Source organism: Belonocnema kinseyi, chromosome 4, assembly GCF_010883055.1.
Source record: "Belonocnema kinseyi isolate 2016_QV_RU_SX_M_011 chromosome 4, B_treatae_v1, whole genome shotgun sequence".
NCBI lineage: Eukaryota > Metazoa > Arthropoda > Insecta > Hymenoptera > Cynipidae > Belonocnema > Belonocnema kinseyi.
Genome location: NC_046660.1, coordinates 62,824,352 through 62,842,562, shown reverse-complemented (window position 1 = coordinate 62,842,562; position 18,211 = coordinate 62,824,352). Strand labels below are relative to the sequence as shown.

Sequence of the window (18,211 nt, the reverse complement as noted above, 5' to 3'; positions counted from 1 at the left end):
TTTCAAAATTGATTTTTAATATTGAAAAATTAACAATTTTGTTGAGAATTCACCTATTTTGTTAAAAATCAAATTATTTTTGGAAAATTTAATTATTTTGTTAATGTCGGAATGTTTGGTCGAAAATTTAACTACGCTGTTAAAAAATCATCCCTTTCGAAAGAAATTTGGTTTCACTTTTGGTTGGAAATGTATACTTTGTACGTCGAAAATCCAACTATTTCGTAGAAATTTCATGTATTTTTATGAAAATTCGGCTTTTGGGTTAGAAAATTAATCTTGTTTAATGAATATTCTTTTATTTTTAAAATTGTGCTATTTTTTTTATCAAGGTTGAAATTATTCCAAAGATGTAAGTTTGTTGATTTACTGATAAGTATATGCAGTATGTTTTGTTTGCTTCATCGAGCTTTCGCTTTTCTTGATGAAAATTCAACAATTTTGTTAAAAGATCATTGTTTTTGTTAAAAAATTCGCTATTTTAATTTTAAAAATGCAACTATTTTAGTAGAAACTTGAAGTATTTTGTTTAAAATTGTTATTATTTTGTTGAAAATTCAACAACTTCATTAAGAATTTATTCGTTTTGTTTAAGAAATTAAGCTATTTTAGTAGATAATTCAATTATTTATTTGAAAATTACCGGTTTTTTTGAAAATTCACATTTTTTATGTAAATTGCAATTTGCAGGAAATTCGTTTTTTCCCCTATAAAATTCATTAATTCAGTTCAAATTGTTTGTCTTTCTAGACTGCAAAATTAACTATTTTGTAAACGTATTCGTCTTTTTGGGTAAGAAATTAAATTTTTTTGGTAGGAAATCCAACTATTGGGTTGAAATTATTTTGTTGTTGTTGGAACATTCATATTTACGATGTAAAAACTGAACTGTTTTGCAGAAAATTGATCTTTCGGGTTTAAAATTCAACTAATTTGATAGAAAATTTAACTTTTGTGATAGAAAATTAAAAATTTGTTAGAAAATGTACGTGTTGTTTTTAATTCGTATTTTTTGGTTAAAAATTCGATTTTTTTGGATAGAAAATTGGATTTTTTTCTTTCACTCGGTTTTAATTAAAAATAAAAATATATTATTTGAAATATCAACTATATAGTACATTCTTCTTCAAATTTTTTTTTTTTGGTTGTAAATTAAACTATTTGATTGAAAGTGGACGTTTTTAAAAAATTTAACATTTTAGTTGAAAATTAATTTCTTTTGTTGAATTTTAAGAATTTATCTTTTTTGTATAATTATTAAACCACCTGGTTGAAAATTAAACTACAGAGTTAAAAATTCATTTATTTAGTTAAAGATTTAGCATTTTCTTTGAAAATTCATTTCTTTGATTGAGAATTTACTTATTATGGCGAAGTTTATCCTTTTTCCTTTAAAAGTTAGATTTTTTAGTTGAAAATTAATCCTGTTGCTTAAAAATTCAACTGTTTGATTAAACAGTCATCTATTTAGTTGCAGAAGAAATATTTTTGCTTGAAATTTCAGGAACATTATTGTTTAAAATTGAATGTAATCTAGTGCGCATATTTATTTTATTTAAAAGAAATTATTTTCTTATTTTCGCGAATTAACATATTTAGGCAAACAAAGATTTTTAAGTATTTTTTCAAATCCTTAGAATGCGGTCCGCTCAGGTTCCTTTGAAAGTCGAATGCTTTATGTTGAAAGAGAACCGTGTAAAAGAAAAAATAGGATACTTGCTTTTGAGTGTTCGTTCTGCACAAATTCTTACCAAACGGAGAGAAGCGACTATCAAATCAAATTGGAACACCTTGTTAGGATTAAAAAGTGACTTCAAAACGTTGAAACCTGAATTGTTGATATCCTTAACTATAGAAGATCAAGAAAAAAATACAGTTGCGAAGGTAAGCTTTTAATGCGATGCTTTTTCAATCTTTTTTGTTCTAGAATTGATTACAATTTCCAGGGTTCACAGTCTTTCGTCTGCGTTTCCCTTTTTTTTTAATTTTCACTTTTACCCCTATTCTCTAAAAACTTCCCCGTTTACCCTCTTTTTCGATAAGTACAATTAAATAAATAAATACAATTTTAATACAATATAAAAATAAAATAAATAAATAATAAATAAAAATAAATACAGTTATTTTAAATGGAATTATTCGTTTTACATATACAAAATTGTTCTGTTTAAAACTAAAATATGCTACCGTGAGTAATCAAGGTGTCTACCCTTTCTGGAAAACTTTGGAAAATGGAATTTTCAGGGTAACATTTATGTACCTGAAAGAACCTCAGGGTGGCCGCTGAAGCGGGAAAACCGGGAAATGACGGTGAATTTATTTTTTGACCGAGAATTTGACAAATTTGTAGGGAAAAATAATCTGTCTTAACTTTGATTTCAACCGTTGATTCAACAATTAGTTAAATTTTTATCTTTTTCAATTATGATATTCAGTTTAGAATGTTTAATACGAAAATATTTCACTTTGAAAATTTTCCATCTTAGATTTTCATTTTTGAAGCGTATATTTTAATTTAAAGAATTTTAAAATACAGTTTTAAAGACTTAAACAATCAAAAATTAGAAGACGATTCGGAATCAGTTCAAAATTTTAGAATTTAAAGATTTTAACGTTAAAAAATAAACTGTTTGAATTGGCATTAAATTAAAGGCTTTCATTAAATTTCAAATATTATTTCAGTTTAAAATATTCAATTTTCAAACCATTAAATTACAAAAAAAATTTAATTAAGAAACAGAAAAATTACTTAATATTTAGAAATATCTGACTGTTCATTTAAAATCAGTAATTATAAAAGCAATATTCAAAACTAAACTTTGAACCTTACAATTTTAATTGTTCTATACTTAACCAAATTTAATTTGTAAGTCAAATTCTTGAATCTCAATGTATAAATAATAGTTGAACACTTTTTATTCTTAGAAAAAATTCGAGCAATTTGAAGAGATATTTAGAAGATTTGAAAAAATTCAAAATTAATTTAAAATTTCACATGATTTCAAATAATTTCAATGAAGTGTCTATGTGTCCCGATAAAATCCGACTATTCGAACTGAAATTTCGGTGTAAATAGGCACCGATCTAATTTAAAATAAAATATAGATTTTGGCAGATTTCGAACAACAAATTTAGAAGCTTTTTAATAATTTTGTCAGGCTTCAGAAGCATAAAAAACATTTCCTAGGAAAATAAAAAATGATTTTTTATTTTACCAAACTAATTGTAAGAGATTATTTAAAAAGATTTATAACGATTTACAAAATTTTCAAAAATCAATGTGGAAGATTTTAAGAAAATTTCTTTCATTTGGCAGAATTAAAAAAAAAATTCTTACAAATTTGTAGTTGGAACTGAAATTTATCCAGGATAAGTATAATTCTCAGGAAATATTTCCAAAAGAATTCTAATTCTGAGTTGTAGCAGGGATTTCTAAAATTTTAACTAATATTGAGTTGAAACTGGTATTTATCCAAAAGAATTATAATTTGTCTTGGAAATGGGAATTAAAAAATTTAAATAAATTCCGAACTGGAACAGGCAATTTTTTAAATGAATGAATTCTAATTTGAAACGGAATATTTTTGAAAAAAAATTAAAATTATGAATTGAACAGGAGATTTTACAAAAAGTTCTAATTCTTAGTTGAAATGGAGAATTTTTGAAATGAATTGAAATTCTTGTATTGAACAGGGATTTTTTCAAAAGAATTTTATTTCTGAGCAGAAATATAGAATTTTCTTAAAGAATTGAAATTCTGGTTTTGAACTGGAAATTTTTAATTTTTAACCAATTCTGAACTTGAATTGGAATTGGAATTAGCCTGATTAGAACTTTATAAACTATTTTCCATTTTATAATAACTTCAAAATAATATATTCATAATTAAAGGCTTCTATTAAATTTTAAATATTATTTCAGTCTAAAATATTCGATTTTTAAGCCATTCAATAAAAAAAATTTTAATTAAGAAAAAGAACAATCAATATTTAGAAATATCCGACTGTTCATTTAAAATCAGTAATTATAAATAAGGAAAATTTGAGAAAATTTGAGGAAAAATTCGAAGTTTAGAAATTCTTAAACAAATTTTAAAAAATAATTTAAGATTTGAAAAAATGTAAAACAACATGTAAATGTTTCAAGATTTTGAAATAAAACTTTGATGCATTTAAAGGATTTTAAAACTATTTAACATAAAAATAATTTAAAGTTTAATTTAAAAAGTGTTTAGTTTTAAAAAAATGTAATCGTTCAATTTTTAATATTTCTAACTGAAAATTACTTAAAATTATATAATTTAAAAAAATTTTAATTAATTAATTTTGTAATTTAGAGCATTGAAAATGTTAGCGTAGACTTATATTTTTAGAACTGAATTTGAATCTTTGAACTCTATAATTTATAAATGTTAAACATTTATAATCTAGCAGCGGAACTACATTTAATTTAAAAATTTTCAGTTTAATAGTATAAATTATTGAGTATTTGAATGCAAAGTTTTTGAATTGAAAAATTTTAAACTTCAATTTTAAAAGTTTGAAATTCAATAGTTCCACTTTTAGAGCTTTAATTTACACCTCAGTTTTTGTTACTATAAATGCTATAAATGGAAGAATTCTTGGCTTTAGTCTTCATTTTTTAAAATTTAATTTCCCGTGAAAAATGTTTGCGAACCAGAAAATGAACGGGAATTTTTTGTATTAAAGCGGCCACCGAGAACCTGGAAATTTCACGAAATTAAAAAAAAGTCAGTTTATATTAAATGTAATATAATAAATATAATATATATTTAATATAAAATTGAATAACGATTATTCTTCATTTATTACATTAGCTTTACATTACTGTCTTTAACTATTTTGATGAAAATTACTTTTTTTGTTTGTTTACAATTAATTTTTTAAACTGAAAATCTAACTATGCCAGTTGAATATTCCATCATTTCAGTTAGAAAATTAATTCTTTTATCTAAAAATTAAACTATTCAATTTTTGGTGTAACAATTATCTTCTTTAGTTGAAAATTTGTCTTTTTTGTTTGAAAATTCATCTTTTTTGCTTAAAAAATCCACTACTTGGTTGATACTTGAACTATTTTGTAACAAATTTTTTTTTTAAATTGAAGAGTCATCATCTTGGTTGAAAATTCATTTATTTGGTTTTAAATTATATTTTTCAACTACTCTAGTTGAAGATTCATAATTTTAGTGGAAAATTCATCACTTTGTTTGAAAATCGAACTATGTTTTGGAAAATTAGGTTTTTGTTGGTTGAAAATTATATATTTTTTTAAAATGAAAATGTGACTATTCCAATTGAATATCCCAGCAGGTTAGTTAAAAGTTCATCTCTCTGGTTGAAAATGAATTTTGTTAATTGCAAATTTAACTAATTTATTTTTTAGATCGTTTGAACATTAATTTTTTTACAGAAAATTTAACTAAGCCAGTTGAATATTCCATCAATTCAGTTAGAAATGCATCTCTTTCTTTGAAAATTAATTGTTTTAACTAAAAATTTAACTATTTATATTTTTAGTTAAAAAATATATTTTTCAGTTGAAAATTTCTCTATTTTGCTAAAAATTAATCTTTTTGGTTGAAAATTATTATTTTTTAACGGAAAATGTGACTATTATAATTGAATATTCCATCTTTTTAGTTGAAAATTCATCTTTTTGGTTGAAAATTCAACTATTCCAGTTGAACTTTTCATCAGGTCGGTTGAAAATTTTTTTTTTTTACTAAAAATTTAATTTTAAAATTGATCTTTTTAATCAGTATCATTATTTCAGTAGAAAATTTGTAACTTTAGTTTAAAATCTGTTTTTTTTTGTGGAAAATTAATTTTCCAACTGAAAATTTCATTATTTTATTTTTGGTTGCCAATTTGTCTTTTTTAAATAAAAGTTTATGTATTTTTTGCAAATTCGTCTCTCTTGGTAGTAATTCATGTTTTTGGTTGATAATTATTCTTCTTGGTTGAAAATTCCAGTTAAACTTTTCATCAGTTCGGTGGAAATTTTTTTTTTTACAAAAAATTTAATTAGGGTAGTTGACTATCCCATGAATTCAGTTAAAAATGCATCTCTTTGTTTAAGAATTAATTGTTTTAACTAAAAATTTAACTATTTGTATTTTTAGTTAAAAAATTATCTTTTTTAGTTGAGTATTTCTCTTTTTTGCTAGAAATTAATCTATTTGGTTGAAAATTATTTTTTTTTTAAATCCACTACTTGGTCGATAGCTGTACTATTTTGTATAAAATAATTTTTAAAAATTGAATATTCATCATTTTAGTTGGAAATTCATTTTTTTTTAAATTATCTTTTTCAACAATTGTAGTTGAAGATTTGTCATTTTAGTAGAAAGTTCATCACTTTGTTTGAAAATTGTACTATTTTTTGGGAAATTAGATTTTTGTTGGTTGAAAATGATTATATTTTAACGGAAAATGTGACTATTATAATTGAATATTTAATCTTTTTAGTTGGAAGTTCATCTCCATCTTTTTGCTGAATATTTATCTTTTTGGTTAAAAATTCAAGTATTCCAATTAAATTTTGATTATTTTAGTTGAAAATTAACCTTTTGGTTGAAAATTCAACTATTCCAGTTAAAATTTTGATCAGTTCGGCTGAAAATTAATTTTTTTACTAAAAATTTAACTATTGTGTTTATTCTTTAAAATGATCTTTTTTATTTCAAAATTCAGTTATTTCTTGGAAAATTCATGTAGTTTGTTGTAAAAATATTTTTTGTTGTAAAAAATTATCATTTTTTAAATAATCTTTTTCTTCGAAAATTCATCTATTTAGTTAAATTTCAAGTTTTGCAATTAAATATTCATCATTTCATTTGAAAATTCATGTTTTTGGTTGAAAATAAAACTACTCGGTTGAAAGTTAAATTCTTTTGCTAAAAATCTATTTTAAAATTCATCTGTTCCCTTTGAAGGCTCATTATTTCAGTTGAAAATTTATAATTTTAATTCAAAATCTCTTGTTTTTTTTTGTGGAGAATTAATTTTTCAACTGAAAATTTAAGCATTTCACTTACTTTTGGTTGACAATTTATCTCTTTTAAATAAAAGTTCATGTATTTTGTTATAAATTCATCTCTCTTGGCAGAAATTCTTCTTTTTGGTTGATAATTATTCTTCTTGGTTGAAAATTCTACTATTCTAGTTAAACTTTTAATCAGTTCGGTGGAAAATTAATTTTTTATACAGAAAATTTAATTAAGGTAGTAGAACATTCCATCAATTCAATTACAAATTCCTTTTTTATTTAAACAATTAATTTTTTTAACTAAAAATTTAACTATTTATATTTTTAGTTAAAAAATTATCTTTTTTAGTTGAAAATGTCTATTTCTTGCTAGAAAATAATCTTCTTGGTTGAAACTTATTGCTTTTTGGTTTAAAAAATCCACTACTTGATTGATAATTGTTCTACTTACTACAAAAAAAAATTTTAATTGAATATTCATCATGTTAGTTAATAATTTATTTGGTTTTAAATGATCTTTTTTTAACAATTCTAGTTGAAGATTCATAATTTTAGTTGAAAATTCATCACTTTGTTTGAAAATATAACTTTTTTTTTGAAAATTAGATTTTTTTGGTTGAAAATTATTATATTTTAAAGGAAAATGTCACTATTATAATTGAATTTCCATCTTTTTAGTTGAAAGTTCATCTCTCTGGTTAACATTAATTTTTTTAACTTAAAATTTAACTATTTCTTTTTTGGCTGACAATTTTAATTTTTATGTTGAAAATTCTTATTTTTTGGTAGAAGTTAATCTTTTTTGTTGAATATTTATCTTTTTGTTTAAAAATTTAAGTATTCCAATTAAATTCTCATCAGTTTAGCTGAAAATTCATCTTTTGGTTGAAAATTAATTTTTTTACTAAAAGTTCAACTATTGCATTTATCCTTTAAAATTGATCTTTTTTATTTCAAATTTCAATTATTTCTTGGAAAATCCATGTATTTTGTTGAAAAATATTTTTTTTTGTAAGAAATTAACTATTATTTGTTAATTAATCTTTTTCTTTGAAAATTCATCTTTTTAGTTAAGTTTCAAGTATTCCAGTTAAATATTCATCATTTCATTTGAAAATTTATGTTCTTGGTTGAAAATAAAACTGCTCGGTTGAAAGTTGAATACTTTTGCTAAAAATATATCTTTTTGGCTTAAGATTAATCTATTTCACTTGAAGGCTCATTATTTCAGTTGAAAATTTATAACTTTAGTTTAAAATCTCTTTTTTTTTGTGGAAAATTAATTTTACAACTGAAAATTGAACTATTTCATTTTTTGTTGAAAACTGATCTTTTCATTTGAAAATTCAACAATTTGGTTGAGAATTCAAGTATTTTATCGAAAAATCATCTGTTTTCGGTAGAAAATGAATGTTTTTGTTTTAAAATTCAACTATTCGGTTAAATTTCAACTTCTTGTTGAAAATTCTCTATTTTTACTTGAAAAGTTAGGAATTTGAAGCGGTTTAAATTGAATTTAAATATAGTAACTACATTTATTTTACCTTGATATGCTCTGAATTTTATTTTCAAGAAGATAAACTAAAAATTCTTTTAAATCATTGATTACAAATTTATGTACCTAGAAATGTCAGGTATTTTTTTCCAGGATTTTAGTAGACACCCTGAAAAAATCGTCCAAAAGTTATTTAAAATTATTTAAAAACGATACGATTTCTAATGAAAAGATTGTTTCTTCTCTTTTAAATGTAGAAATTAATATTTAATCTTTTCCCCTTTTGCGCTGTGATCCCTGAATTTCAAAAGTTTGATCAATTCTAAGATTAATTTTATCTGTCCCATTTCCATTTTGATGATTTGTGGCGCAACTGAAGGAAGATTTGGAAACAAACCGATCCTCCGTGAAGGATGCGATAGTGCCTTGTTTACAAAGAGACGAACGTTTAATTCAATTGGGTCCGCCCGAAACTTGCCAAGACATTTTTCTCTTGAGTATCACCGCGGGAATGGCAGCAAATCTGGATCTCCTCGCGAAAGAAAAAGTCGGTGCCGAAACTACTTTTAGTTTTTGGTATCGAATTCTAGAGACCGATGTGCAGCTCAAACCCTTCAGAAGCAACGACGCAAGTTCCTGGATATTGAACGAGAAGATAGTCATAAGAATCAGAAGTTCATTGAGTGTTTTGAAAAATTATTTGGAGACGAAACCGTTTTTATTGGTCACGTTGAGGCACAAAGATTGTACAATTGGACAGACGGAGGTCAATCTTCAGCCACTTGTTCCAGCGGATAATGTCCAGGAGTTCCTTAAACATGCTGTAAATTCTAGCACAGTATTGTTGGACCAGCATTGTTTATTAACGAGTGAGACGAGAAGTGAATGCGAAGGTAAATAATTTATTTTCTTATGAGTCAGGGCTCGGATCGTGAGATTTTTTTCCGTTTTTGTTTTCTTATTTCTTCTTAAGAAGTTCGCTATACTTGGGTTCAATTTTTAATACAATCGAAAACGTTTAAAATTGATTTTTGCAAATTTAGCTACAGTCTTCACACTCTTTTCTCTCTTTTTAAAACAAATTTATGTTTTTTCTCCTCTTCATAAGAAAGTTGAAAATTCTACTTTATTGGTTGCAAATGATAGGTTTTCGGTGAAAATTTATCTCCTTTTGAGTAAAAATTCGACTATTTGTTTGAAAACTTAATTTTTTTTTGAAAATGTAAACATTATGTTAAATTCATTTTTTTTCGAAAATTCTGATTGAAATTTCCACTATTTGGTTAAAAATTCTACATTTTTCATTAAAAATTACCTTTTTTTAAAAAAATTCATCTTTTTGGGTTTCAAAGTCAACTGTTTTCTAAAACATTCGACTTTTTAGTTTAAAAAATAAACTTTTTCTAAATTTAATTTATTTTATCAGAAAATAATTTTTTTTTTGGTTGAAAAATAATTTTTTAAACTGAAATTTCAACTAGTTGGTTAAAAACTCGTTTTTTTTTTAATTCAACTTTTTTACTAAAATTCAAATGTTTTCTGAAAAATTCCAATTTTCCGGTTGAAAATTCACATGTCTTCTAAACTTATTATTTGTTTTAAAATTCAATCATTTGGTTGAAAATCCATCTTTGTAGGTTGAAAATTGATCTATTTGGGAAAAAATTCAACTTTATTGGTTGCAAATTATCGTTTTTTGTTGAAAATTTATCTCTTTTTGAGTAAAAATTCGACTATTTGTTTTGAAAACTTAATTATTTTTTTGAAAATGCAAATATTATGTTAAAGTCATCTTTTTTGTCAAAAATTCTGACATTTTTCAACTGTTTGGTTAAAAATTCTACATTTTTTATTAAAAATGACCTTTTTTTAAAAAAAATCATCTTTTTGGCTTTCAAAGTCAACTGTTTTGTAAACATTCGACTTTTTAGCCAAAAAACTAAACTTTTTCTAAATTTAATTTCTTTTATTAGAAAATTCTTTTTTTTTCGGTTTAAAAATAATTTTTTAAACTGAAATTTCAACTATTTCTTTGAAGATTCGTTTTTTTTTTATTGAATTTAAATATTCTTTATTTAAAAGTACAATAGTTTTTGGTTAAAATGTCAACTATTATATATATATTGTTTAATATTCATTCTTTTTGGATTGTAAATTAAACTTTTTGGTAGATAATTAATTTTTTTCGGTTGAAAACGAACTACTTATTAAAAATTCAACTTCTCTGCCTGAGAATTCATCTGACTTCTAAATTTATTATTTGTTTCGAAATTCGAACATTTAGTTAAGAAAATTCATCTTTGTAGGTTGAAAATTGATCTATTTGGTAAAAAATTAAATTTTAATAAAAATTCCACCTTTTGGTTGAAAATTCAACTTTATGGGTTGCAAATTATCGGTTTTTGTTGAAAATTTATCTCTTTTTGAGGAAAATTTCGACTATTTGTTTGAAAACCTCATTCTTTTTTTTGAAAATGTAAATATAATGATAAAGTCATCTTTATTGTCGAAAATTCGGATTTAAATTTCAACTATTTGGTTAAAAATGCATAATTTTTGGTTGAAAATTAACTTTCTCTTAAAAATTCATCTTTTTGAGTTTCAAAATCAACTGTTTTCTTAAAACATTCGAATTTTTAGCCTAAAAACTAAACTTTTTCTAATTTCAATTTCTTTTATTAGAAAATTCTTTCTTTTTTTTTAGTTAAAAAATAATGTTTGAAACTGAAATTTCAACTAGTTGATTGAAAACTCGTATTTTTTTATTGTATTCAACTTTTTTCTTAAAAATTCAACTTTTCTGGTTGAGGATTCACCTGATTTCTAAACTTATTAGTTGTTTTTAATTTCAATCATTTGGTTGAAAATTCACCTTTTTAGGTTGAAAATGTACCTATTTGGTAAAAAAATAAATTTTAATGGAAATTGTACCTTTTGGTTGAAAATTCTACATTATTGATTGCAAATGATCGGTTTTTGTTGAAAAATTATTTCTTTTGTGTAAAAATTCGACTATTTGTTTGAAAATGTAAATATTATGTTAAATTCATTTTTTTTGTCGAAAATTCGGATTGAAATTTCAACAATGTGGTTAAAAATTCGACTATTTGAATACAAATTTATTTATTTTCTTAAAAATTCAACTATTTTGGTGAAAAATCATGCATTTTGTGGAAATAATGTTGTTTTTTTTTTGGCAGAAAATTAAACTTCTTGTTTAAACATTCATTTTTTCTATAAAAATTCAACTATTATTGTAGCAAATTTAACTACTTGGTTAAAAATTAAATTACTATTTCAGAAAAATAAGCTACTTGATGAAAAATTATTTATTAAAAAAAAACATATTTGCGGATAGAAAATTCAATTTCTTTAAAAAAAAACTGAAAATATAAAAAATAATGTAACTGTTTCATTTTCGGTTGAAAATTGATATTTTTAATTCACAATTGACATTTTCTAGTTGAAAATTGATTTTTTTGGTGGAGTTAAAAAAATCATATATTTGTGTTAAAAATTCAACTATTTTGTAGAAAATCTGAAAATGTGTAAAAAGAAATGTGAATATTAATTTTTTTTTTTGAAAATTGATACTCTTAATTGACAATTTTTTTCGAGTTGAAAATTCGTATTTTGGGGTAAAACAGCAATCTTTGTGGTAGAAAATTAATTTTTTAGTTAAAAACTAAACTATTTGTTTAGAAATTCATCTTTTTTATTTAAAAATTCCACGACTTGATTAATGACTGACATACAATGTTAAAAATATTTTTCACCTTGGCTGAGAATTCAACTATTCGTTAAGATAATTTTAAAAACTGAAAATGGAATTATTTTATTTTTGTTTGAAAAGCTATGTTTGTTGGTAAAAAATTCAATTATTTGATTTAAAGATCATGTTATTTGTTTAAAACTCATATTTTTTGGTGAAAAGTTCAAGTTTTTTGTTGAAAATTTATCTTTTATGGAAAATTCATTCTTTTATATTAAAAATTTATGTTTTATGGTAGAAAAGTAATTTTTTATACTTGCGAATTCATCTTTCTTGGTAGAAAATATACTTTTTTGTTAAAAATTTAATTTTTATGTAAAAAGTTTGGATGAAAATTTTACTATTTGGTTTAAAATTCCTCTCTTTTTTTGAAAATTAATTTCCTTTGATTGAAAATCAAGCTATTTGGTTGCAAAATCAACAGTTTGTTTAAAAATTAATGTTTGATTTACATTCAACTATTTGGTTAAAAATGTATTCCTTTTCTTTTAAAAAATTGCCTTCTTTGATTGAAAAATGAATTATTTGAAGTTTAATTTGTTTTTCGGAAAATTCATCGTTGAAAGTGGAAACGTAATTTTGTTGTTGTTGTTGTTGTTGAAAATTCATCTTTCTTGGTTTAAACTAAATTCTTTTTTTTTGTAAAAAATTAATTTTATTTTTAAAAAATTTATACGTTTGGTAGAAAATTTATCTCTATAGGTTTCAAGTTGAATATTTTGGTTGAATAGATGAAAATTAAACTATTTGGTTACAAATTCAACTATTTTTTATTGACATTAAATCTCAGTTATTTGAAAATTTAAGAATTTAGTTAAAAATTAAATTATTTTGTATAAAACTCATATTAATTTGTAAAAAGTTCAACTGTTTTGTTGAAAATTTTTCTCTTTTTTTATAAAAAATGCATTTATAAAAAGGCACTTTTTTAGAGTGAAAATTTCTATTTTATATTAGAAAAGTAATCTTTTTTTAGTAGAAAATTCAATTTTCTTTGCTTAAAATTGAAAATTCGTCTCCTTTGATTTAAAGTCCAACAATTTGATTGCAAATGCAACTGCTTGGTGAAAAATTTTTTTTTGTTGAAAATTTAACTATTTGGTTAAAAATTCATCTCATTTAAATAAATTTTTTTTTATTGAAGCTTAATTATTTTTCGTTTAAAATTCAATAATTTGGTTAAAAATTCATCTTTATAGATTGAAAATAAACATTTGTTAAAAATTTAATTTTCTCTTAAACAAAAATTGTCTCTTGGCATGAAAATTATACCAAATGTTTAAAGTTTATTCTTTTTTTCTTTGATAGTTCAATCTTTTGGTTGAAAATTATTCTTTTAATTTTGAAAATTCGCCTTTCTTGGTTTCAAGTTGAAAATTTTAGTTAAATACATAAAAAATCAACCATGTCGACCATTTTTTTTTGTTTTGAAAAATCAGTCATTTGGTTAAAAAATAATTTTTTTGCTTATAAATTCAACTATGCGGTTAAAAATTCAACTTGATTTTTTTTTATTTCATCTTTTTTTTTGCTTGAAAATTTAATTATTTACTTAAAGTTTAATTTTTTTGTTTAAAAATTCGTAAATTGAGTTGGAAAATCAACTTTTGAGGCTGATAATTCATATGATGGAAAAGTCATCTTTTTTGGTTAAAACTTAATCTTTCTTGATTGAAAATAAAAAGTTTTTTTGAAAATTCAACCATCTTCTAAAAAATTCGTCTTTTTTGCTTGAAAATTAACGTATTTGTTTAAAAATACAACTGTTTTTGGTTAAAATTAAATCTTTTTGTTTCGAAAATTCGGCCGTTTTGTTAAAAATTAAACTGTTTAGGTTAAAATTCAATTGTTGAACTTGGTCGACAACAATATATTTGTTGAAAATTCAACTTTTCACACTAATAAATCTACTGTCATCTTTTTTTACCCAAAATTCAAATATTTTGTGGAAAGTTCATCTTTTTTTATCGAAAATTTGTTCTTATGATTTAAAAATTCATCTTTTTTGGTTGAAATTTGAACTATTTGGTTAAAAATTCAACTATTTTGTTGAAAATTCGTCTCGTTTTGATAAAAAGTTCAAATGTTTGGTTGTAGTTTTTATTTGCTTGAAAACGATCTAAACTATTTACTATTTTGTAGAATATTCATCTTTTTGGATTGAAAATTTGTCCTTATGAATTGAAAATTCATCTTTTATTCTGGAAAAGTCATCTTTTTTGGTTGAAAATTTAGCTATTTGATTAAAACTTAAAGTATTTTGTTGAAAACACGTCCCTTTTTATTAATAGTTCAACTATTTATTTGTAAATACAACTATTTGGTTGAAAACTCATATATTTTTTTAAATAATTAAAATTTCCTTCTTTCGTTATCGAGAAAATTTTTGACTGTGAAATCAGAATGATTAAAAAACTAATAATTTTATATTCAAATGATACAGTCTCAATTTTTAACACTTATTCTGTAAATTTGAACCTTAGGAATATTTATTGTTAACATTTATTAACAATATAAATATTTTAAACCCAGATTGAATCTCTTTAAAAATTTGTTGCTACTTTTGTGAACTTTTTTTTTTAATTCCATGTAATTTTAAGCAACTTGTTTAAACCTTCAAGTCGAACCGAGCCCTGCCTCTAAAAATTTGTAATAAAAATTCAGATTAATTAATTTGATTAATTTTGTGACAGGTCATGTCAGGAAACCGTACGTTAGTCTCCAGTTAAAACTGCAATACGTCGGGATAAAAAATACAGTTTCGGAATCTCAGAAGCCGAATTCATTGCCCAATTCGCTTCCTAATTTTTGCACAACTTCCTCGACGAATGATATACATTTTCACGACACAGGACAAATTACGAATTTGTTGGTAAGCCTGAATTAAATTTGGATTAAAATATATTGTTTTCATATTTACAGGTCTTGGACTCACTCCACTATTAACTATTTTTTTTTGAAAATTTATATTTTTGGTAAAAACTTAAATTTTCATGGAATTTTGGAATTTTTGTGAAAACATTTAATTTAAATGATGACTTTTTGGTTGAAAATTCAGTTTTCTTTTTTGCAAATTATCGCTTTTTGTTGAAAGTTCATCTCGTTTTGAGTAAAAATTCGACTATTTGTTTGAAAACTTAATTATTTTGTTGAAGATTTATCTATCATGTTAAAGTATCATCATTTTTGGTCGAAAATTCTCATTGAAAGTTTAACTATTTGGTTGCAAATTCGTAATTTTTGGTTGGAAATAAACTTTTTCTTAAAAATTTATCTTTTTAGGTTTCAAAGTTTACTGTTTTCTAAAGAATTTGACTTTTTACATTTAAAACTAATTTTTTTAGTTTAAATTGTTTTTTTAGAACATTATTTTTTGTATGTTAAAAATTAATTTTTAAACTGAAATTTCAGCTATTTCTTTGAAGATTCGTCTTTTTTGGTTGAATTTAAATGTTCTTTATTCAAAATTAACATAGTTTTTGGTTGAAATGTTAACTATTATATATATATTTTTTTGGGATCTTCTTTGTCAAAAATTCTCATTGAAATTTCAACTACTTGGTTAAAAATTCTACATTTTTGGCTGAAAATCAACTGTTTTCTAAAACTTTCGACTTTTTAGCTTAAAAACTGAACTTTTTCTCAATTTAATTTCTTTTATTAGAAAATTTTTTTTTTGGTTGAAAAATAATTTTTGAAACTGAAAATTCAACTAGTTGGTTGAAAATTCGTATTTTTTTTCACTGAAGTCAACTTTTTTACTAAAATTCAATTTTTTCTTAAAAATTCAACTTTTCTGGTTGAGAGTTCACCGGACTTCTAAGCTTATTAGTATTTTTAAAATTCAATCATTCGATTGAAATTTCATCCTTTTTAGGTTGCAATTTATCGGTTTTTGTTGAAAATTTATCTCTTTTTAAATAAAATTTCGACTATTTGTTTGAAAACTTAATTATTTTTTGATAATGTAAATATTATGTTAAAGTCATCTTTTTTGTCGATATTCTGATTGAAATTTCAAATATTTGGTTAAAAATTCTACATTTTTGGTTGAAAATTAAGTTTCTCTTAAAAATTAATATTTTTGGGTTTCAAAGTCTAAAACGTTTGACTTTTTAGCTTAAATACTAAACTTTTTATTACTTTTATTAGAAAATTCCTTTTTTTCGGTTGAAAAATAATTTTTTAAACTGAAATTTCAACTAGTTGATTGAAAACTTATATTTTTTATAAAATTCAACTTTTCTGGTTGAGAATTTACATGTCTTCTAAACTCATTAGTTGTTTTAAAATTCAACCATCCGGTTAAAAAATGCACCCTTTTTTGGTTGAAAATTTACCTATTTGGTCAAGAATTAAATTTTGATTGAAATTCCACCTTTTAATTGAAAATTCAACTTTATTGCTTGCAAAATTATCGGTTTTTGTTACAAATTTATCTCTTTTTGAGTAAAAATTATACATTTTTGGTTGAAAATTAACTTTCTCTTAAAATTTTATCTTTTTGGGTTTCAAAATCAACTGTTTTTTAAAACATTCGACTTTTTAGTTTAAAAACAAAACGTTTTTTAAATTTAATTTCTTTTATCAGAAAATTCTTTTTTTTTCGTTTGAAAAATAATTTTTTAAACTAAAATTTCAACTATTTGGTTGAAAACTATTTTTTTTCATTCAACTTTTTTTATTAAAATTAAATTTTTTCTTAAAAAATCAACCTTTCTGGTTGAGTATTCACATGTCATGTAAACTTATTAATTGTTTGAAATTCAATCATTTGGTTCAAAATTCATCTTTTTAGGTTGAAAATTTACCTATTTGGTCAAAAAATAAATTTTGATGGAAATTCCATCTTTTGGTTGAAAATTCCACTTTATTGGTTATAAATTATCGGTTTTTGTGGAAAATTCTTCTTTTTTTTAATTCGATTATTTGTTTGAAAACTTAATAATTTTTTTGAAAATGTAAATACTATGTTAAACTCATCTTCTTTGTCGAAAATTCTGATTGAAATTTCAACTATGTGGTTCAAAATTCTACATTTTTTTAGGTTTCAAAGTCAACTGTTTTTCTAAAACATTCCACTTTTTATCTTAAAAACTAAACTTTTTCGAAATTAAATTTCTTTCATTAGAAAATTCTTTTTTCGGTTGAAAAATAATTTTTTTAAACGGAAATTTCCACTGTTTGGTTGAAGACTGGTATTTTTTATTGAATCCAACTTTTTTCTTAAAAATTCTACTTTTTTGGTTGAGAATTCACCTTTTTTATGTTGAAAATTTACCTATTCGATCAAAAATTAAATCTTAATGGATATTCCACCTTTTGGTTGAAAATTCTATTTGTTTGAAAACTTAATTATTTTTTTGAAAATGGAAATAATATGTTAAAGTCATCTTTTTTGTAGAAAATTCTGATTAAAATTTCAACTATTTGATTAAAAATGCATAATTCTTGGTTGAAAATTAACTTTCTTTAACAAATTCATCTTTTGGGTTGCAAAATCAACTGTTTTCTAAAACATTCGACTTTTTAGCTTAAAAACTGAATTTTTTCTAAATTTAATTTCTTTTATTAGAAAATTCTTTTTTTTTTTTTGTTAAAAAATAATTTTTTAAACTGAAAATTCAACTAGTTGGTAGAAAATTCGTATTTTTTTCATTGATTCAACTTTTTTTACTAAAATTCAATTTTTTCTTAAAAATTCCACTTTTCTGGTTAAGAGTTCACCTGACTTCTAAGCTTATTAGTAGTTTTAAAATTCAATCATTCGATTGAAAATTCATTTTTTTTAGTTTGCAATTTATCGGTTTTTATTTAAAATTGATCTCTTTTTGAGTAAAAATTCGACTATTTGTTTGAAAACTTAACTATTATTTTGAAAATATAAATAATATGTTGAAATCATCTTTATTGTCGAAAATTCGTATTGAAAT

General features: G+C 22.8%; 1 protein-coding gene across 1 annotated transcript in view; it reads left to right on the top strand.

Moving 5' to 3' along the window:
- LOC117171758 (centrosomal protein of 120 kDa) overlaps positions 1–18,211 on the top strand; it is a 46,440-nt gene that overhangs the window by 3,720 nt on the left and 24,509 nt on the right. The window contains exons 3-5 of the mRNA XM_033359361.1: positions 1,638–1,884; positions 8,886–9,399; positions 14,972–15,150. Coding sequence (XP_033215252.1) covers positions 1,638–1,884; positions 8,886–9,399; positions 14,972–15,150 — 940 coding nt within the window. The remainder of the gene's footprint in view (positions 1–1,637; positions 1,885–8,885; positions 9,400–14,971; positions 15,151–18,211) is intronic.